Here is a 23,262-nt window from a genome sequence, read left to right on the forward strand (position 1 = left end):
GAGTGTGTATGTCTGTGGTGTGGGTATGTTTGTAAACAGATACCAGAGGTCCACGTTAGGTGTCTTCTCCAGTTGCTCTCCATCTTATGTTTGGAGGCAGTCTCTCACTGAACACTCACCAATTGCCTAGACTGGACCGAATGAGCTCTAGGGGTCTGCCTGCACTGTGTACCCTTCTCCAGGGCTGGGGTTACAGGTGTGCACTGCCATGTCCAGCTTTTAGCTGGGTGCAGGGACCAGAACTCAGAGTCTCCTACTTGCAGAGCAACAACCTTCCTGACTGAGTCACCTCCCTAGACCCTGATGGCTGTCTTTGAAGCTGCTATATCAGTGGCTATTTCCTGGGCAGTGACTGAAAGTGACCAGCAGGGGCTCTAGTTTACAGATATGACAAGGAAGGCGGGAGAGGCCATGCAGGTGGTGAATGGCAGGAGGACTCTGACAGAAAACGCACATCCTCTGGGTCCCACCTTTCGGTCTCCAGATCGTTTCCTCTGTGTGTTTAGTTTGAGCCATCTCCAAGGTCAGTGAGATGGGAGACAAGAAAAGCATGGCAACCTGGAAGAACACACACACACCATTGCTTCTGTGTGCCCACAGTGGCTATAAAAAGACTCAAGGAGGGCTGGAGAGATGGCTCAGCGGTTAAGAGCACTGACTGCTCTTCCAGAGGAGCTGGGTTCAATTCCTAGCACCCACATGGCAGCTCGCAACTGTCTGAAGATCCAGTTCCAGGGGATCTGACACTTTCATACCAATGCACATAAAATAAAGTTAAATAAACCATAAAATACATTTTTTTTTTTTGGTTTTTTGAGACAGGGTTTCTCTGTGGCTTTGGAGCATGTCCTGGAACTAGCTCTTGTAGACCAGGCTGGTCTCGAACTCACAGAGATCCGCCTGCCTCTGCCTCCCAAGTGCTGGGATTAAAGGCGTGCGCCACCATTGCCCGGCTAAAACACATTTTTTAAAAAAAGATTCAAGGATGAGATTTTTACTTCCAGGAGGAAGAATTGGGTGTCCAGAACAGGAAGGGATACACACAAGTGAGCATGTATGTGTATGTATGTGAGCATGTATGTGTGTATATGTCTGTGTAGGTTTGTGTATATATGTGTACATAAATATAGACACTGTTTTGACCTTTAAACTCCATGATTCTATTAATAGTAACAAAATAATTCTATGGTAGTAAAAGGTAGACATCCAGATAGACACAAAAGATCTTGTAGGAGGAGCAAAGGGCTCTAGGAAGGCGAGTCTACAGGGTACGATTCTGTCTGTCACAAGGTCTCACAGAGTGGCTGGTTTCAAGACCAGAAACTACTTTCTTTTTAGAGACAGGATCTCACTATGTAGCCCTGGCTGGTGAAGAGCTCACTATATAGACCAGGCTAGCCTCAAACTCAGAGCTCTTCTCTGACTCCTGAGTGCCCAGATCAAAGGCCTGCAACATCATGCCCAGCTCAACAGCAGAATTCAGTTCCTCACAGTGCTGGGATCTGAGGGCCAAGTGTCTGGAGGGCTGGATCCTTTGGAGGTCTGCCTCCCACCTCTGCACCCATTGACATCCTATTTCCTCTTGACATAAGATACTAATAATGTTCATACTGGGTCAGGACCCTCCCTGTGACCTCCTGCTATATCTGAACCTTGCAACTGTGTATTTAAACACTCAGTCCCTACCTGAAGGTGCTGTTTTGGACAAGGAATGCGGGATGAGACTTGATGTGGGACGTGACCCCACTCTGTCTTTGCTCCCTTACTGCCTACATTATGTAACCTCAAGCTCCCTCTGCCACATTCTGAAGTGTTGAGTTCCATTCCCTGGGCCACATGGAGAAAGTTGTCCTTTCACCCCCCATGTGTGTTTCGGCATATGCACATACACACATTAAACAAAGAAATATAATTTAAAAAGTTAAAAGTGCAAATACACCCATATGCCGGGAGACACATTTCAGGCTGTTCATGGTAGGGGCTGACCCAGGGGCAGCCTTGCTAAGTGGGGCTGGAGAGCTGCTGGCACTGGCTTTCTCCTCCCTGGCTTTTAGGGAGACAGCGGGCAGCCTATCAGTGGGTCCCCTGGAGCAGTCAGATTGGCAGAGCCCTTGCTCACCCTGCTGCAGCGTGCCCTGTTCTGCTGTCTTGTGCTGGCATCATAGATGCCTGGCTCTGTCTTCAGTGTCCAGTGGGATAAATGGTCCCACCAAGAGGAGGAAGCTGAGCACTAGGTGAGTAGCTAAGGTTGCCAGCAATGAACAAGGAAGCCAGGACTGAAGTTCAGCTCTGATGAGTCAAGACCTGGGTGGTATCTGACAAGTAGCCTGCAGAGCTCTGAAGACAGCTTTCTGTTTTGATGTGTTCTCCATCAGAGAAACTAGCAGAATGACCCCTGCCAGCTACATGTATGCAGGGATCACCTCCACAGGTGCTGTGACCAGTACCTGCGAGGAATTATCTTAAGGGAAGAAAGGTTTATTTCAGTTCACAGACGAAGATGCAGTCTACTGTGACAGGGAAGTCATGGCTACAGGGGCTTGAAGTGCTAGCCACATTGTATCCATGGTTAGGAGCCAGAGGTGAATGCTGGAACTCAGTGTGCTCTCTCTTTTTCTCTCCCGTTCCCACTTTGTCCAGTACCCCAGCCGACAGATGGAGCTGCTCACATTCAGAATAGGTCTTCGCACCGTAATTAACCCAGTCTAGAAACTCCCACACAGGCATGCCCACATGATGTAGACTATTAGTTTAACCATGTAAAGATGTGTTGGGTTTGCTTATGTTGCAGAATATTAGCTCAACCATGTAAAGATGTGTTGCACCTGCTTACCTTGCCTGCCTAAGGCACATGACTGCTCTAATAAGAGGATGAACAGCCAATAGCTAGGCAGGCGATATGGGCAGGGCTCCTGGGCAGAGACAGTAAGTAGGAGAAAGAGGAATCTAGGCACAACAGAGACAGAGGGAGACGTGGGGCGGGGGGGGGAGGGTGGCAGTCAGCCAGACAGAAACGGAGGAATTGGGAAAGCAGGACATACAGAATGAAAGAAAGGTAAAACGAAGAAGAATAGAAACAGGTTAAGTTATAGGAGCTAGTGGGACAAGCCTAAACTAAAGACCAAGCTTTCAGAATTACTAAGTCTCCATGTCATTAATTTGGGAGCTGGATAAAAGGCCAGAAAAAGAGCTTGGATACATCCACAAATGTGTCTCTTAGGGGATTTTAGATCCGGTCAAGATGAAAATCAATATTAACCATCATAAGCCCACCCCTGTCAACTAGACACCCCCGAACATGTCACTTGTTCCCATAGGCTCATGACTATCTCATAATGACAAACTCATTTACCGTATTAGTGGGAAGTTGAAGTAAACCCCATTCTAAGAATGCGCTAGAACGGTACTGTCCAGCAGGAATTTTGGCAATGGTGGTAGCGACAGAACTCAGAGTACCACAAACATTGGACCAGCTCTCTGCCACTGAGCTCCGGCCTCAGCCCTGGAGACATTGTATCTATGTTGGCTGCACAGGGACAAGCTGCATGTGGCTGCTGAGCTAATGTGTTTGGGGCAGAGAGGAACATCTAGGATTCAGCTATTTCACAAGCAGAGAGCATACGTGACCTGTATCCGCCACATGGGGCCAGCACAGCTCTAAATCCTGGGTCAAGAGGCATCCGTTTATTCCTAAGAACAGCAGCGGGGTGGGGAGATGGTGTCGTGTGAATTCAGGTTATTTCAGCCTCTTAATTAGGGACAGGGTGGGCATGGGTGTGAGGAGTGATGTCCTTGGTCACAGAACTCAGAAGGCTGAGGTGGGAGGACTGAGAGGCCCAGACTAGCCTGACTACATAGCGCTACCCTGTCTCAGGACCAGAAACAAGGGCTGGTCAGATGGCTCAGTGGGTAAAAGGGCTCACGTCTAAGCCTGACGTCCTGAGTTCAATCAGGGACCCACACGATGGAAGGAGAGCAGTGTCCTCTGTGGGCGCATGCGCCCTCCCATAAACACATGCAATACAAAACCAGAACAAAACAAAGTACAAACAAATGAGAAACCACAGAATGGCATGCCGGGTGTGTTGGCAGAGGAGCGAGTGAGTGGACAATGGCTAGGAAGGCGTCTGCTCAGCTTTCAGCTTCTGGTTGCAGCATGGCCCTACAAGCAGATGCCTTCGAACCCTCAGTGAACTGGAACCAGACAGGACTATGGGGAGGGAGAGGCTGGTCCAGACTCAACGCTGACAAGAGTCTTCTTCCCAACTCACAGCAACTACATTGTGCTCGGGACAGAAGCTTCTAAGACACAAGGTTTCTGGGCATGGAAGTTCATACTTCAGTGGAGGTGATGCAGGGCAGGGCAGGGCAGGGCAGGGCAGGGCAGGGCAGGCGGACAATCGATGTAGAAAGAGCAGTCTGATACATAGGAGGAGAAAGTTCATGATGCTAACAGGGCGGGTCACCAAGGGAAGGATACAGCTGCGGGACCAGCAGGGAGATGCCACCACAGACAGAGGGGACAGGAAGTATGAAGGGCCGGTCTAGGTGGAGGGAGGGAAGAAGGATGGTGAGGAGAAAGGTGGAGGAGAAGCCAGATCCGGCAGGCCCAAGATACATGAGCTGTATATATTTCACGTGGTTAACTAATTGATTAATTTGATGTGGGCAAGCGCTCTACCAGCTTACACCCCAGCCCATTATACGGGCTTCTGATGACACATGACGGTTCAGCTCAGGGCCAGCACTCAAGAGGCTGAGGCAGGAGGATCAGGAATTCAAAGCCAGCCCAGGATACACACTGAAACTCTTTCTAAGAAACAAATAAATAAAAGCAAATGACAGCTCAGGACACCAGGCCTGAGGGTGAGGACCAGTGGCCGCCATCTTTGCCTCATTTGAGCCACTATTTTTAACCCAAGGAGCCTGACTCATGAAGGGGCTCCTCTGTGAGGGCTCCTGACAGATCCTCTCATCCTAGGAGGCATGAGGGAATTTGGGAATTGGTCACAGCAGAGGGATGATTAAGAAAAGGAAGAAAATGAAGACACTCCCCAAGTCCCCAGGCAAGGTGTCTCACTCAGCCTCATGTCAGGCCATCAAACGGGGCCAAATACCAGAGGCCTCCAATATCATAATTGCAATATTCTACCAGCCCGCTCTCTCAGTGGATGGCATGGAGGCCAGCACAGGAGCATCTGTGCGGAGGGCCATTAGGGGTCCCTGACAGATGTGTCTCCCCCCACCCACCCCACCCCAGCTGCAGAGGAACACCCGTGGCTTTCTTCCTCCCAGACAAGGATTGATGAGGATTCTCCAGAGCTCTCAGACAGGCAAGGAGAGGCTGTGGACCTTTTCCCAGCCTGCAATTTATCTTGGGAGGCCATTCACATCACTTGTTACAGGCCGGATTATGCTCTGACCCGGCACATTAATCTCTCCGAATAAAATAATAATCATCAAGGAAGAAGCTGGACAGCTGCCAGGGAGGCATTAATAACTGTCACCACACCTCAGAGATATGGGAAAGGGTGTCAGGGCCCACATCCACGCCCTGGTCCAAACAGTGCCATCTGAAGGGGAGGGAAGACCCTCTAGCCTGGATTGGGGGTGGACAAGGATTTTGTATCCATGAACCTGACTCTTAACTAGTTCAGAAGAGCTCACTAAACAAACCTAGGACACTAAATTCACTCAGGAAAACCATATTTGCATTCCTACACGCGAGAGACTCCAAGTAGCATCACTCACACTGGTCAGAAGTTGGGATGCAGCTCGAGTCCTTCAAAGAGCAAATGGCTAAATGAACGTGTGGAATGGGAAACAGTCACGGAAAGAAATGAAGGCTGAGCCATGCTACTGTGTGATGGTGGTGTGTTTTCTTGTGTGTGTGTGAACATGCATGCATGCATACATGTGTGTCTCTGTGCGTGTGTGCATGTGTGTGAAGGGTGTGTGTAATGCACTAATATGTGGGGTACTCTGCCAGAGAGGGCAGGAGGGATCTTAGGAGTTATCCTCTATCGCTCTCTTCCTTTACTGCCTGAGAGAGTCTCTCACTGAACTGGAAACTCGCTGTTTTGGGATAGGTCTGTCTATGCCCTGCAATGTTGGGGTTACAGTTCTGCCTGGTGCTCCTGTGGTGCTGGGATTTGAACCCAGGACCTATTACCCACTGAGCCATCTCTTAGTTGTTTTGCTTTGTTTCTTTTGAGTAAGGTTTTACTGTTCCCGGTTGGCCCTGAGCTTTCGATCCTCCTGCCTCTGCCTCTTGAAGGCTAGGATTCCAAGTGTGTGGGCTGTGTCAGCCTATGCTATGATGCAGATGAACTCAAGACGTGAATGTTGGTTAACAGCTAGGACAAGATTCTGCATGAAGGAAGTACACAGAGTGGGCAAATCCACGGACAGTCCCAGGACTGGCGGGGGGGAGCCTGGGGTGGCTGCTTCATGAATACAGGCTTCCCTCCGGGGTGATGGCAACATTCTGGAACTACACAGGGGTGCTGGTTGCACTGTCACCGTACGAAATGTCACAGAATTAGTGACACCCTTTGAAATGATTAGTGGTTAATTTTATGGGAATTTTACCTCAAATAAAATATTTTAAAGGTCTAAGACAACTAACTGTCCTTGCCTTAAGAGACCTCTGCACAAGGACAGCTGAGAGGGGCCCTGCTCGTGGAGGGCTGAGCCATACCCCCTCTTCTGTGACTGACCTGTGGTCACGACAAGGTCTACAGTCTTTGCTACATTACTTAGTTCAGTCTGTGTGATGAGAGGTCAGAGCTCCTCCTCCCTGGGGACTGATGAGACGGAAGACAACAACATGCTGGGAGACTCTAATTGCCACCAAGAAGGGCTTTGTCCATTGTTTACCTGAGATGTCCCCTGTGCCTTTGACATAGCCCATCCCAGCAGCCTCTCTGTAGAGTTCTTGAACAAACAGCCTGCCGGAGACACTGTCCAAGAGGACAAGGCATGTGACAGTGGACACTACTGTGTGTCACCACAAATGACTGACCATGAGCTGCGGGGAGGCCCTCCTGCCTCTGGTGTCACATTTTGCCACTGCCTACTGTCGGAAGCAGGTGGGCACAGTGTCTATGTCCACCCATAGTAGAAAGTCACAGAGTTCAGACTTGGGGATAACTTGGAGGGGGTGACTTCTAGTCACCCAGAAGTCACAGGAACAGTCCTGACTTCTCTTCAGTTTCTGACTGTAGTCCTGGGCAAGTCACCAACCTCCCCTGTACCACCGTCACCAACTCCTCCGTATCACCGTCACCAACTCCCCCCCCCCGTACCACCATCACCAAACCCTCCTGTACCACCGTCAGCAAACCCCATGTACCACCGTCACCAAACCCCCCTGTACCACCATCACCAACCCCCCCGTACCACCGTCACCAAACCCCCCTGTACCACCGTCACCAAACCCCCCTGTACCACCGTCACCAAACCCCCCTGTACCACCGTCACCAAATCCTTTGTACCACAGTCACCAAACCCTCCTGCACCACCGTCACCAAAGATGTGAGAAGGGGTGAGAGTCATGACGAGATCAAGTTCACAAGCAGCAAATGCCAACTGCCCTACAGGTGATTGACAATAGTCACCAGGATGGGCAGGGAAAATGACCTCTACTTGACAGTCTGTCCTCAGGGTCATTCAGCATCAGTTGAGAGCTCCAGTAGGGAGTCTGCCTCTCCCGCCTTCCAGGCTGACCCTGTAAACTGTAGAGCCAGGAGGCTCCAGCAGTGATGGGTGCTCCACTGAGGTGGGGGACAGCCGTGTCTGCTAGCTTCTGCCTCAGTTCCTCCCTAGCCTGCACTGTTGTGCTCCAAGCCTGGCTGTGGGACAAGAAAAGAGTCCCGAAGGCGGAATGCCCTGTGCCTGCAGGCGGCTGGCCGAGGCCTGTATTCCTGTAGGAAGTGGCCTATGTTGTCCAAGCAGCTGATGGCTGCAAGCTATTCCTGGCTGAGGATATGGCCTCCGTGAGGAGACAGGAAAGTGGAAGCTTCCAAAGCCCTGGCTTTTCTAGTCTCGGAGTACAAAGCCACCATGCAGTAAACACGAAGCCTGAGAAACAGGCACTTGCCAGGACTCTGAACATAAGGAAAAGCCTCTGGATTAGGTGTCATGAAGATTAAGTCATATACCTGGTGCAGGTGGAGCACCCCAATGCCCCCAAATCTGCAACTGTTTGAGCTCAGACATGAAGATATTTACAAGTAGGAAATTCCTGCACCACCCTGACCTCCCATGACACACCACAAGGGAAAGCAGGTGTGCCAACAAGATTGTCTGGCGTGGGTGAGACAGGTGAATTCCATGTTTATGCCCAGATCACATTCCCAGCATACCTCCTTATGAATATGCATATAGTCTAAAAACTGAAAAACAAAAAAACAAAACCGTGATCCAAGCATTTCTGATGGAGGACAATTCAGTTTCCCAGGCACCGGGCCCAGGCAAAGCACAATCTCTTTTCCAAAAGCAACCGCTCCTACGAGGTCAGCACCATTTCCAGCAGTAGACAAGTGAGAAGCTCAGAGAGGTTTCGTTATCCGACCAACCCTACACAAACAGAGAAACCTAGCCAGGTCCAGACATAAATGTGCCTGAGGCTGGAGTCCTTGTGTCTAACCACTGGCCATGCTAGTTTTGGGGGTCAAGTTCACGGTGTCTATAGGAATATTGCATGAATTTGACAGACAGAGGGCCATAGTTACTACAACTGGGCCAGTGTGGCAAGGCAGCGGCTCAGGGCTCCTTAGTGCCGAGTGGTTCCTCTCCCTACTTCCCTCTCTCTCTGTTATGCTTCCTGACCCTGCTTTAGGGGACAAGGATGTGGCCTCACCCAAGAAAACCTTAAAGTCTTGCGCTCACCCAAGTCAGTGCGTGGTGGGGAAAGGAAAGAAGCTGCTCAAAGTGTAACCCCTAGTAAGTTGGGTCAGTTGTCACTCAAGACTGAGGGCCAATTCAACCCGCTCTCCTCGGAGGTAGTGAGAGTGATGGTCCTCTGAGCTGAGGCCATTCCTCAAGACCCCTGCATCCAGAAGCATCCCTACCCCCCAGTACAGGCGTTACTAGTTGATCACAGAGCCATTCCCCTCTGAGAAGCAGTCACATTTACCGAACGAGTTTGTGGACTGTACAGAGTCAAATACTGTATTACCCTTTTCTGAGAGATGCAGGACCCAGGAATGTGGACAGGCTTTGTGCTCCTCCCTTGGGTAAAATCAGAAGAAAACTGTCAAGGAAAGCTTTGAAGAGAAGGTACTGAGGGGTGCGGATGCCGGGGCATCATGGTGGGTGGAGGGCAGGCATTGCCTTTGCTTTGCTTTAGCTCTCTCCTCCTCTGGGAGGTGCCTGCGCAGTGACTCGGGCCTCGGGGTGGCAGCAGCCAGAGCTTACCTTGGACTTAACAGCCAGGATGATCTTCGGCAGGGCCACGACAAGGCACTTGAGGGCGATGGTGATATACTTCAGCACGAAGTCGGCGATTCCCACGATCCAGAGCAGGTCAAAGAAGTCGAGGGTCTCCAGGTTGGGCTTCAGAAATATGAGGCTGGGGGTGCATTCAGAGAATAAGTCACTCGTTTAGACCCTGATCCTATCAGCTTTCCCTCAGGAGGGGACCTTGGGAATATCACCAAGGAAAGCACACCAGCCTTGGCATCCCACCTCTGCGGCTGCTTCTCCACCACTGACCTGCTGTGTGACCTGAGCCTGAATTCCCTGGAGGATTAAATGACATTATTGACTTGGACCATCATACAGGTCTCCTCCATTTGCATTTTGTTATATGTATTCTTGTGTGTTTAGGTGCATGCCTGTGCAGATCAGCGCCTGTATGTATGTGGATGTCAGAGGTCAACTTCAGGTGTTCCTCAGAAGCCATCCACTGTTTCTTTTTTCCTTTTTGTTGACACAGGATCACTCGCTGACCTGGAACTCAGCAATCAGGCTAGGCTGGCTAGCTGGTGAGCCCCAGGGCAGTCAGTGCCCCTTCCTCCACCTCCTCAGGGCTCTGGAAATCAAACACGGGTCCTTGTGTTTGCCTACTGATGGCTACTCCCCCATCCTGTCACCCTCCCCTGTAGTTTTTTTTTTTTAAAGAAATTTTATCTATTTATTATGTATACAACATTCTGCCTCCATGTATGCCTACAGGCCAGAAGAGGGGGCCAGATCTCATTACAGATGGTTGTGAGCCACCATGTGGTTGCTGGGAATTGAACTCAGGTCCTCTGGAACAACAGTCAATGCTCTTAACCACTGAGCCATCTCTCCAGTCCTCCCCTTTAGTTTTATGTATCCAAGATAGTCTTCGTAGAAAGGATGGGCAAGAGGAGGCATGGCGGGGAAAGCCTTGTGCTCTGTGCTAAGGTCCTTACTTCATGGGTCTCATTAACCTCCCACCATAAGGGGCTCTGCAGGGAGCATGGCTTAGCTCCACTCACACTGGACTGAAGCTCAACCACAGGATAACTCTACAAGGGCATTCAGGACCAGACCTGCATTCATATCTAGGCTGGTCAAATTAACTCAGTGTCATCAGCAAATCAGGGCTCGCTCCCTCTTCCCTAGCTTAGATGCCAGACCTGGATGATCACAGATGTACTACAGAAGACCCTGCCATACAGTGGTGATGGGGGGGGGGCAACAGAACCCTGAGGCCTGTACTGTCATCTATCCCATTTTTCAGATAAGGAAACAGAGGCACATGGTCAAGTTGTCAGAATACAGTCAAAATGATGACCACGAGGAACTGTGAGAAAGGCTCCAGGAAAAAAGGCTTTTACCTCAGGTGCATTTTGTCTCCTGGGTTATTCTTAGATGTGATTTTACGCCTCTTGCGACAAAGGTTTACATTTAATTTATAAGACAAGTTTATTCCTGTTGGATGTCAGAGCATAGCTATAGAATCCCATCTGGCGAAAGGATAAGCGGAGTGCTGTCCTCAGTGTACCCTGAGTCCGGATACGGCCCTCTGCCTTGCTTCCCTGCTTTCCCAGATACAATCTATACTATGTGCTGCAGGTGAACACGAATGGAGTAGTCCCCCACTAGCTCAGAATTGGGTATAACGGAGGGTTCTTTATTTAGGGGGCAGACTCACAGATCACAGTCCTCTGTGCGAGTGGGGAACAGGAACCGAATCCAGCAGCCAAGAGAGAGTGAGCGAGCGAGCTCAAATGTTTTTTGGGTACCCAAGGCCATGTCCAACCTGGTCCAGCACCTCAAAGGCCATTGGCTGAATCTATGTGCCAGCAGATTGTATTTAAATTGGTGTGTCCTGAGAAAGTTCTGGGAAAGGGCTGCTCTGTTACTATTTAGTAAGTGTTTACTGGTGTTTGCTTACATGCTTTTCTGAACTCAAACAACCTTCCTTGGATCATCGTCTTCTTTGTTACATTAGTGTGTGTAAGGTACAATGAAACTGGAGTAAGGCTGTCTGCAGCATTAGACTGTATTAGACTGTAGTCTGCCTCATTATTTCAGGTCCTAAGATCCCAGGTTCAGCAGATAAAAGATCTGCATAGGTCGCCTGAAAAGTAGACAGCAAGGGACAGAGGTGGATGCAGCCGGGCAACCTGGCTGTGAGGAATGCTGTCCATCAATTCACGCTGCACACTACAGCTACTCACTGTGCAAACTTGTGGCCCCTGTGCATGTCCAGACACGATGTAGGTCCAGTGCACCTGTCTGTGCCAGGCAGGTCACAATTTCATTTGCCTGTATGTGGTCCTGTAAGCAAACCCATGTTGAGCATGCTGCAAATCCAGCGCGCTGTCTAGGACCCTGCATTTGGAATCTCATGCTCAGCTGCTATACTTATCTCACTGCAGGCACACAACTTCCAAACAGGTCCCGGTCCATGGCCCACACTTCGGCTCTGCTCTCCAGCGTCCCGTTCATAATTTCAACAGTAGTAAAGACATCTTGGCTCCTCTGCCATTCCAACCCTGATCTATTTACTTTGTTCATTTCACCTTCCCAAAGGTCCTAGGAAGGATGAGCAGGTACAAAGCTTATCCTGGTCCAAGCTAAGGGCACCTCGGCATAGAGAGGTGGAGTCACCTGCTCATGCTGCTTCAGCTAAAATACAGCTCTAGGATCAGAGTCAGGCTGGTGGGCACTGGCTTCTCTCCTCTCTTCTTGCTGGATTTGAGGTTCTGGGCAAGAGGCCAGCAAGGCTCCTACCTGCCTCCTCCATTACTGGGAAACTCACAGTACACACAGAGAGATGTTTTCTAAATGCCCGGCAAATCTAACAGGGCAGAGAGGGGCATGGAGTAAGACCCGTACTCTAGTATCCTGAGAGTCCATGCTGGTGGCGCCTCCTGCTGACTTCAGCACCTTCCATCACAGCCCTGCCTCTGTGGGACTTCTCGGTCCAGCTGTGGCGGCCATCCCTAGCCTCCACGGACAAGTCTGAGGCACTGGCCTCACTCCCAGGATCTGCTCTCATCCTTTTCTGGGGACCTCAACCTCACTGGCTGATCTCCATCCACCTCAGGTAGACCTTGCTGCTGAGACACAGTCTTCCTACGTGGCTCAGGCTGGCCTTGAATTCTCCATCCTACCGTTCAGCTCCAGCCACCCTAGTGAGGGGATGACGGGTATGTGCAACCCTCTGTCTGGATGACTTTTCTTCTTTGCTTGGTAGTGGTGGTGGCGGCAGTGGTGGCGGCAGTGACGGCAGGTGGGACAGCAATACATGTGTGTCCCCACGGCCAAGCCCCATGTTCACTCATCTCTGAAGTTGTCTTTGCTCAGTAATGCGCTTACTGTTACTTTATTACAAGTCTGTCTTTTAGGTGCCATCAAGAACAGCAGTGAATGCATATAAAATATTAGGGGGAGGAAGGTGGATATTAGTATTTTTTTTTACTATTTTTTAAAAAAATATTTGTTTGTTTATGTGTATGGAAGTGTGCCCCTGCATGAGTTTATGTGCAATCCCTGCATGCAGGTGCTCACAGAGGCCACAGAGCATAGGGTCTGTAGGAACCAGTGTTGCAATCTGCCTGCTGTGCATGCTAGGGACTGAGCCTGGGTCCTCTACAGGAGCAGGAAGCTCTAACCACTGAGCCAGATCACAAGCCCCTATTTTTATTTTTTGAATGTCCTGCTATGTAGGCCAGGCTGGGAGTTAAAGGTCATTGCCAACGACATCTTGAGCTTGACTACATGAGATCCGTCCATCACACAAAACAAAGTGCCCAGCTTCAAGTACTTCATTACAGTTCCAGGAAACAGCAGGCTTTGTGAGGCCTCTTTCCACTGTAACAGCACGAGTAACAACAGTGGCTGTGGAAACCACTCGTATACAGCTGGATCTGTGCCCTCATCTGCCACCCTCTCTGCTAGTCCCCTGTGTTGACAGTTTGACTCGGGCTCCGTCTGATGGAGGCACTGAGTCTGCATCCAAGAACACGATGATGCCTACAAAATAGCATGAGTGGGAAACTGGTCCCAGCTGCCGGGAAACTCCACCTCCTCTGCCCTTCAGCAGGACCTCAGCATTCAGGACCAGGGAGCACAGGACCAGCGCAGTGAGTGACAGTGTGGGTGCTTAGACTATCAAGACTACTCTGAAGCACTGCCCCCAGCTTCTCTCTTCCCCCACCTGCCAGGCACATTTTCACAGCAAGGGGGACCATGATAATTCAAGATCCCACCTTGAGTTCACACCCTGTCCAGAGCCCACCCCCACCCCCAGGAACCCTTCTGTCACCCCGTAGTGAGAACATTCTGGTGAGCTTCTCCTAAGATTTCCCCTTTCCTACAATGAAGCCATGTTCACTCCGCCCACAGCACCACGCTTTCTCCTTAACGGTTGCTGTTAAAACACCCACCCCTCAGGAAGGGATGCTGGGACATGTGTGATTTTTCCAACCTGTGGTAAAACCCAAGCAATGGGCAGTCTGCTTCCTTGGTCATTTATGTGTGTGGCTTCACGGCCACGTTCACACTGTGTGTGGCTTCACGTCCACATTCACACTGTGTGTGGCTTCACGTGCACGTTCACACTGTGTGTGGCTTCACGTGCACGTTCACACTGTGTGTGGCTTCACGTCCACGTTCACACTGTGTGTGGCTTCACGTGCACGTTCACACTGTGTGTGGCTTCACGTGCACGTTCACACTGTGTGTGGCTTCACGTGCACGTTCACACTGTGTGTGGCTTCACGTGCACGTTCACACTGTGTGTGGCTTCACGTCCACGTTCATACTGTGTGTGGCTTCACGTCCACGTTCACACTGTGTGTGGCTTCGCGTCCACATTCACACTGTGAACTGTTCTTACCAGCATCAATGTCTCCTCTCACAAAACACCAGAACCAATTAAACAATAAGCCATGGCTTCCTCTCCCCCAGGCCTGCCGACTACCTCCCCTCCTTTCTCCTCCCCTTCCCTTCCTACCTCCCTCTCTCCTTCTTTGAGACAAGGTTTCCAACTTGAAATCCTCCTGCCTCTGCTTCCTTGTGCATCAAAGCAATATTCTGGATACACAGTCATCACTAGGTGACTGTGAAGGATTTGTTCCAGGGAGCCCCAAAGATGCCTAAATCTAAGGATACTTGCCTATAATTTTCAAATTATCTCACACACCTTCACCAGCCGGATTTCAGAGGACTTTTAATACCCAATGCTATGTAAATGCCAGTAAACATTTGTCCAGTTGTGTGATTCAGGGTTTAGCAGCCTGGACAGAGCCTGCAGGCATTCAGTCCAGACTTAACTGTTTCCTGAGTATTCTGTATATGTAGCTACTGCTCCACAGGGGCAGAACCCACAACTGTGGAAAGTTGATAGTTCAATAAGATTATTACCTAAATTAATTCCACATGGTCTTACTCTTTGCCTTCAGGTGACTGTTGGAAAATGTAAAGTTGCATATCCACTGGTGTCCTAGGTGAATCTGAGTTTAATAAAGGCCTGAGGCTGGTGTTTTTGCTCACTTACAGCGTTCAACTGTGCACCCCAAGCCCGGCGATGGCCCGCTCACCTGCTGTAGAGCTGTTGGGAGCTGAAGGTGTAGAGGACATACAGTGTGTTCCCTGCCAGGAAGACCAGAATCCACAAGATGACCAGGACCGACCTCTTCTCCTACATACAAAGTAAAGGAACTGTGAGGATGTGGGGAAGCCAATGGTGCATGCAGCAGAACTTTCTAGAATGTTCTGGGATGAGTGGAAACTTAGCTGTCTCAAAGCTTTGAAGGAAGCAGGGCTGATGGTGAGGGGAAGGTTGCTGGGAAGCAGAGTCCTAGACCCTCCAAAGTCAGTCTCTTCCTGGCCCAGGGTGGCTGCTTTGCTGGAACAGATGATGTCATAGCTTTCCCACTGATCCTTCCTTGTGGTTTCGGTAAATGCCCCCCACACACTGCCTGAGACCTGACCCAGAATCCTGTGCTCTGCTGCGAAGCACATTTCCAGAGAACGAGCAGACAGACCCATCTCGAGGTTCCCATTATTCCAAGAGTCAAGGTTAATGACTGAGGAAGCACCTCCAGGGGCCAGGAGTGGGGTCAGTAAAGTGCTGGCTGCACCAGCTCGAGTTTGATTCCCCAGCACCTTCAGAAGAAGCCAGGCGTGGTGCTGCCTGGAGCTGCACTGGGGAGGCAGACACAACAGTGCCCCTGGAGCTAACTGGCACCAGCCTCATCCAATCAGTGAGAGACCCTGTCTCCAGAGATAAGGTGGACAGCAATGGGGAAGCCAGTACACAGATGCTGTCTCTGGTCTTCACACACGTGCATGTATGCATGTGTACACACATACCCAGAAACCACCACCAACTAACTGACAACTCTTGTCGGTGACATTTGGCCACTTGGAATCCCCTGCTCCCCCAGCTTAGATTAGAAAGGTCCCACAAAGGCAGGAGGGGAAGGAGGAGAGGCCAGATTCTAAGCTTAAGGCCGGTCATGGTGGCCCTGCTCACAGAAAAGAAAACACGCATGTACAGTGTGTAATCCTGGCACTCATGCTGGGGAAGGAGGATTGTAAGTTCAAAGCCAGCCTGAACTACACAGAGGGTTAAGGGTCATTCTAGGCCACATGGTGAGACTATGTCTCCTCCAGCGCCCCCACACTTCAAAACAAAATATGCATGTATAGAAATAATGTCATCTGTGTATTTATTCATGGAGCTTAAGCATCATGGATCTAGGCATTCTCTTGGTCCTTTACAGCTAAGCTCAGGCGCCACGGTGATGACACTGCATTGACACAGGGCCAGTCCCCATGTCCCTCTCCATGGGAGGTGCTCCTCATCTTCACCTTGTTTGCTCCTCTGACCTGGGCCTAGGCAGGCCTGTGTCTCATCTCCAGTCTGCAGAGCTGTTAGCTGGGAAATCAACCACTCTGGCAGTCACAGGGACTCACCTTCAATGACACCTGCTCCCGGAGGGTGGAGTTTGCATACGCAAAGGTGCTGGCCATCCCGATGCACACGGCAATACCTGTAGGAAGCACAAGGTGACATGAGGGACATGCTGGCTTCCAGCCACTCAGACCTCTGCAGCCTAGCCCGAGACCCTGAGCAATGCTGGGAAAAAAAAATCATCCAACATGTCCCTGGAGTTGACAAGTTAAGAATTGAGGGGAGAAAGACCAACTTCCAGGGATTAGGCTGCGAGGCACACTGGCAAGAATGCTGAGCCGTTCATGTGGGGAGTGGGTTTAGAGGAATGGGGGGCACTGTGTGGTGTGACCAGACCAGAGTTCAAAGTCGAGCTCTGTCACTTCTGCTGTGGGAGTGCAAGCAAGCTACTGGCCCTCTCTGAGCCCAAGTTCCCTCGTCTATGTGACTGGCAGACAGATGGATAGACAGACAGTTCACAGCAGCCACCTCACAGAGGGGCAGGCACACAGGTAACCTCCAGCAGTGACTGTGGGAAACACTGTCTACTGTAGAACAAACCTGGAGTGATTAGTGACACAGACACAGGAGGCCCTCGGGAAGCAAAGCAAAGCTAAGGGAGAAGATGAAACTCTCAGCCGCAGGCGGCAGGCAGAGGAAGAATGGGATTGAACTGGCTTCCTCACCACTGTCTGCAGTCTGCAGCCCGGGCGGGCTAGTTCCTGTGGAATGACTTGAATGACTTTTAAATCCTGCTAAGACGTGACTGGCCTAGGACTGATTTTTAGTGTTAGGTGTTCTCGAGGACTCTCAGATCGACCGAATAGAAGTGTTTCTCTTCATTAGAAACAGGTAAGAACGGTTAACTCTAGTCCTTTTTCTCTCTTCTTTCTTCTTTTTTATACATTCTTTTTTTTAATTTTATACACAATAAACAGGGCTGGAGATGGCTCAGCTGGTAAAGGTGCTTGGTACCAAGCCTGACAATCTGAGTTAAATTCCCAGAACCCACAGTGCAGAAGGACAGAGCTGACTCCTAAAAAATGTCCTCTGACTCAACAGGTGTCATTGTACATATTTTTGTGCACATGTATGCACACATCAAACAAACAAATGTAAATTTAAAACAACCACATAGTTCACTGGAGCTGGGCATTGTGGTGCATGTCTGTTATACCTATGACCTTAGCACTGAGGACACTGAGGCAGGGGACACCAAGTGTGATGTCTGTTGAGCTACAGAGCTGATAATGAAAAAAACAACAACACTCGAGAATCACACAGCCGCAAGGTCGGGCTTGTGGTACATTCTAGAATTCTAGCACTGGGGAGGCAGAGGCAGGAGGAGCCCTGCAAATTCAAGTTGAGCTGGGGCAACAAACATACACAGTTATAACAACAGCCAAGGCTACAAAGAGACCTTGTCACAAAAAACAAATAAAACAAAGCAAAAACAAAAAAACCCTTAGACACAAGCTTGGCAGGATTCAGGGTGAGACCTGAGGACATGCTGGCTTCCATGCTTAGTAACAGTAGGGCAGGGCAGTGACATTGGGGCTCCAGAAAGGAGGGGGTGATAGAGCTGGCTAGAGCTCCAGACAGTGGAAAGTAAGAAACAAAAGTGGTCTCATCTTGAGATTTTCTTTTGTTGTTTAATTGTGAGCTCACCTGACTGTGAGTTCATGTGAGCACACACGTGTGAGCACCTGACTGTGAGCTCAGGTGAGCACGCACGTGTGAGCACCTGACTGTGAGCTCAGGTGAGCACGCACGTGTGAGCACCTGACTGTGAGCTCAGGTGAGCACGCACGTGTGAGCACCTGACTGTGAGCTCACGTGAGCACGCACGTGTGAGCACCTGACTGTGAGCTCACGGACCATGCATGTGTGGTCAGGACAACCTTCAGGAGTTCCTCCACCATGGGCTCTGGGGACTGAACTCAGCAAACCGGGGTTACAAGGCAAGCACCTTTACCCACTGAGTCACCTTGCTGGCTCTTGAAATTGTCATGTATGGGAAGAAGCTACTGAGTCACAGCCATAATACTGCAGGGCGGAGCGGCACCGTCAACACTGCAGAGACCACCATGAAATGGTGAGTATGTGCCAGGTACTTGGCTAAGTACTACACAAGTCACTGTCATACTGAGTACCTGCGATGCACCAGGCTCTGTCAGGGGTGTGTGTATGTGTGTGCCTGTGTGTGATGGTCAGAGGAGAACCTGTAGGAGTGGGTTCTCTACATGGGTCCAGAGGACTAAACTCAGGTCATTAGGCTTGGTGCCAGGTGCCTTTACCTGCTGAGCCGTGCCGGTGGCTCTGGTTATTTGAATGTTTGGCGGTAATGAACAGAAATAACCACATACTTGCAGCGCTTCCTCCACGTGTGTTACCTATGTGACCTCAAACACAGCCTCATCATGATTCCAAGAAGTAAATCACCCTTCAGCATTTGTGGGGAGTGTTCTGAGATCCCTGTAGACACCCAAATCTGCAGCTGTGTCAGTTGAAGGTGAAATGGCACAGTATTTGCATAAAACCTACACACAACCTCCTTTGTTAAATAATCTCTGAGCACACGGCGACAGAAACACCTTACACTGTAACATGGATGGACTATGGTCTGGGCATGTTCAGTACAGACACTCCCTTCTTCCTGAGTGTTGTGTCTTCATGCATATGTGGATGTGTGGACATGCACCTGGAAGTTACACGCTGACATCAGGTGTCTCCACCTTAGTTTCTGGAGACAGGGTCTCTCACTGAACCTGGCCAGTGAGCTGCAGGGATTCCCTGTCTCTGCACCCCTCCCCCATGCTGGGGTGGTAGGTGTGCACCACCTGGCTGTTTATATGAGAACTGTGATTGAACACAGGCCCCCTGCTTATGGGGCAGGCACTTCACTCCTGGAGCCACCCAGCCCTTCCTTGAATGTCCCATGTGCAGTTGGTTAAATCTACAAATGCAGAAGTGGGGTTTGAGAAGAACAGCTGTCTGTACTCAACTCCTATTTGAAAGACACGTGGAACCAAGGCAGAGAGCTAAATAATACCCAGCGTCATGCAGCTTGGACAGGCTGGGGCTGTGGTCCTGACCCCTGAAGTCTGAGTTCTTAGTTATGCCACACAGCTCTTTCCAGTCTACTGAGAGTCCAACCAAAGAGGGTTCTATCTCAACCCCACTGGGCAGAGGAGAAAACTGAGGCTCAGAGAGGCCAGGTCACCAGCTCAAGATTGGGCTGGAATTTGAACCCAGGTCTGACTCAGAACTTCATGCATGCATTCAAGCATGGTGCATCATGGTTCCCCTACTGTCTGATCCTGGCTCTGGGCATGCCCAGCCCTTCCCTGGAGCTGCAGGCCCACGGGAACTCACCCAGCTTGTGTTGGAAGCACAGTTTGGCCAGCAGAATGAGGATAAAAGGCAGTCCCTTCTGCAGCCAGCAGATCACAGCCTTCAGCTCGGACAGTGCGGGTGCTGGAGTCCCTGATTGCTCGTCGACCCCTTCTTCCGAGTGCCCACGGTGGTCGCCACCCACATGCTGCAGCAGGGAGCCCCCACGGTGGGCAGTGTGGTGGAAGTGGTGGTGGGGCTGGCGGTGGTGGTAGCTGCTTCCTTCAGTGCTGCGGCCACCGGCCTCATCCCTGGTGGCTGGCATTGGGATGAACACGTCCCCGCCCCCTGCTGTGGAGCCCAGCACCAGACCTGCTGGGAAGGGGTTGGCAGGCAGGCCACCTGCCAGGCCTGAGAAGAGTGCAGGAGGGGACGCTGTCTCTGCCTTCAGGCTCTCAAATACGCCACCCTCATCCACGCTGGCCTCGGGGCTGAGGGCCTGGCTGCGGCTTCTGCAGGATGGGATAGCAGAAAAAGCCCACATCAGACCTGGCCCACAAACTCACAATACAGGTGCAGACTTAACTCCACTATGGTGTCTAGAGGGAAAGGGAGCCTGCACAATGGGAACTGGATGAGGTCATCAAATATAACCCCCAGTGTTAAATCCTGAGATCTTTATGTTCAGAGTGCGTAAACCAGAAAGAACCGGATGGCCAGCTGCATCACTACCATCCAGAACTGTCAGTGAAATACACTCCTTCCTTTATAACCTCTTCTAGCCTGGAGTGGTCTGTTTTTGCAACAGCAATGAGGCTGAAAACTACCACCCTCATGGGATGGTGGGCACGAAGTGCCAACAATGTGACTGACCCAACTGTGTCTCCCCTCAAAATGCTGGGTGTAGCCTGAGCCCTTGAACCCCAGAATGTGATCTTATTTAGGGGCAGGACCCCAATCCAATATGGCAGATGTCCCTGTGAGGAGGGGTCAGGAAGAGACTTCAGAAAGCAAGTCTCTGGGTGAGTTACCAGAGGCACTAGCTCCACCCGGCTTTTGGGAGGCTAAGACAGTAGACCCCTTAACTTAGGGAGACCCTACCTTGAGGAAATGGGAAGAAGGCTGGGGACTGTTGCTCAGTGGTAAGGCTTGGGGTCCACTGTGTTTCTGAGCCATGAACTCCTACCCCAGCCCATATTAGGTATACACAATATCCCCATTTCACAGATAAATCAACGGAGGCACACACAGACACAGGTACTGGTCAGAGGTGAATGGCTGGTGAGGGATAAGAACTAAGAACTTGGTACCAGGTGAACCAACTCTAGAACCTACACTTATGTGTTTATTTTTGAGACAGGCTCTCATCCATCTTAAGCTGGCCTCAAACTTGCTATAAAGCTGAGGGTGGCTTTGAACTCCCAGTTCTCCTGCCTCCACCTCCCAGATCCTGGGGTTACCGATGTGCAGCACCACATCAGGTTTTATGTAGTGCTGGGGATTGATGGGGCTTCCTGAGTGAGGCGAGCACTATGCCCACTGACCCACAACCCAAGCACCCCACTCTCCACAAAAGCTGCCAGATCAGCACCCTACACTCTAATCTCACACTGGATGTCTCACCTCTCAAGGGCCTCCTGCTTGAGGCTGCCATGGTCACTACGCTGTCCCCTAGCCCTGCCTCACCCCATCTAGGTGACCTCACTCTACCTCCATCATTGTCAGCAGACACATCCCCTCTTTGATGGGAAGGCGGGGGCCACCTCTCACTAACTCTGGGACTGCCTGCAGAGGACTGATCTCAGTGGTCAGTATCATCCACCTTTTCCTAGAAACACCCTCCATCTTGGTTGTGTGGTGTCCTTACTGTGGGGAGCCCAGGACAACTGCAGGTGGCCTAGACCCATCAAAGACCAAATGTGTCAAGATCTTTGGAGTGGGCCCTGTACCTCGACTTCTCAAATCCGCTGGAGATTCCAGCATGCAGTGACAGGGACAAACTTGAATGCTTAGTCCCATTTGTACCTTTGCTGGAAAGCACACTGCATCTTATACAGAGTATGCTTCACCAATGTAGTTTGAAGGAATGAGTCAGAGAGTCAGAGCTAGTTCCAGAACAGTCAAGGTTACATAAAGAAATCCTGTGTCTCCAGAAGGAAAAAAAAAATGTTTAAAGCATTTGCTTGAGCCTGGTATTTACAAAACTCATTTGATCCCAGAATTGTTTTTATCCCTGAAAAACCTATTAATGTTATACAGGATACTGAGGCACACAGCAAGGGACAGTTTGGTCTGGAGAAGTCTCAGAGCTGTTTCCTTCACAAACTGGACTTCATGGTACATCATCCTAAACCTGGCACAGCTTGAAGATGGCTACCTCATCACTCTCCCCACCGGGCCCCCTCCCTGGTGGCTCCAAGGCCTGGGAACTGTGTGGTCCTCCTCCCTTGGGCTCTGGATAAAAATACTGATGACAGAAACAGCAACAACAACAGGCACCATGGCTATGTGTCTCGAAGGAACTGAGCTCTCTCTGCATTTCAAGAGCTTGGCTCAGAAAGCACACATTCTGTCAGGTGCCCAGGCCTGTGAGGGTGACCCTACTATCCCAAGGGATGCTGGAAAGCCTCCCCCAACCCCTGAGCTCACCTGAGCTCCTGAGGCCCCAGGGAACTTCAGCACAACTCTGGAACGCTCAACCCACCAAGGGCTTTTTTTTAGTTGGCCTCCCTCCCCTCAGCCCTTCTCCTGTATCCAGCTGGGACTGTAGCCAAAACGGGAAAGAATATTCCTTGAGGGGTTGGAGCTGCACTTCCAACTTAACCACTTAAGGGCAACGGCTCAGAGAGCCCAGGGGAATGGATCCGCCTGGGTCAAAGAAGGTAAAATATGACATCTAAAAGGGGCCAATAAGATGGGTTCAGAGGTGAAGGTGTCTACTGACAATGCTACCAACCTGAGTCTGATACCTGGGACTCAAATGGTGCAAAGAGAGAACGGACTCCCACAAGCTGACCTACCCGCCTGCCATGACACAGGCACCTGCCCAAATAAATGTGAAATGTAATTAAAAGTTAAAGTGCAAATTTTGATTGGAACAAATGGACCAAAGGTCATATCTTAGTCCTGCCATTTCCTGGCTGTGTGACTTTAGCTAATGGACTTGCCCTCTCTGAAATCCATCTCTCGTCTTCAGGCTGCTCTAATGGAGGCAAAGCATATGCCCTCAATGCATCGTGGACAGTAGTTTTTCTGCCACGATTTCTGTCCCCAAAGATGGCTGGGTTTACTTGAAAGAAAAGTTGTCCTCAGCTCAGAAGATCCGATCAGGCATGCTAACTAACTGTAAGAAAGATGCTCCTCGTGTCCAGGAAAAAGACACATTCCTTCATCCTCAGTAATGCTGGCATTTACCACCTTTCTACGGCTGGAGAAACACAGACCTGGAGGTGTTGCTTCCTGCCAACGCACTACAGCTGTTGTATCTGTCCACTATCTGTGCCGATGAAAATGCCCAAGACTGGATAAAGGTGTGGCTGTTCCTT

General features: G+C 50.5%; 1 protein-coding gene across 2 annotated transcripts in view; it reads right to left on the minus strand.

The window, feature by feature from the left end:
• Positions 1-23,262, minus strand: part of Rnft2 (ring finger protein, transmembrane 2) — a 54,311-nt gene that overhangs the window by 27,024 nt on the left and 4,025 nt on the right. For both annotated transcript variants that reach the window (XM_057765948.1, XM_057765947.1), the window contains 4 exons: positions 19,760-20,229; positions 16,408-16,484; positions 15,027-15,127; positions 9,421-9,574 (listed from right to left, as the gene is read on the minus strand). In XM_057765948.1, the coding sequence (XP_057621931.1) occupies positions 9,421-9,574; positions 15,027-15,127; positions 16,408-16,484; positions 19,760-20,229 (802 nt within the window). The remainder of the gene's footprint in view (positions 1-9,420; positions 9,575-15,026; positions 15,128-16,407; positions 16,485-19,759; positions 20,230-23,262) is intronic.

The sequence above is a fragment of the Chionomys nivalis genome, chromosome 3 (assembly GCF_950005125.1).
Source record: "Chionomys nivalis chromosome 3, mChiNiv1.1, whole genome shotgun sequence".
Lineage (NCBI taxonomy): Eukaryota > Metazoa > Chordata > Mammalia > Rodentia > Cricetidae > Chionomys > Chionomys nivalis.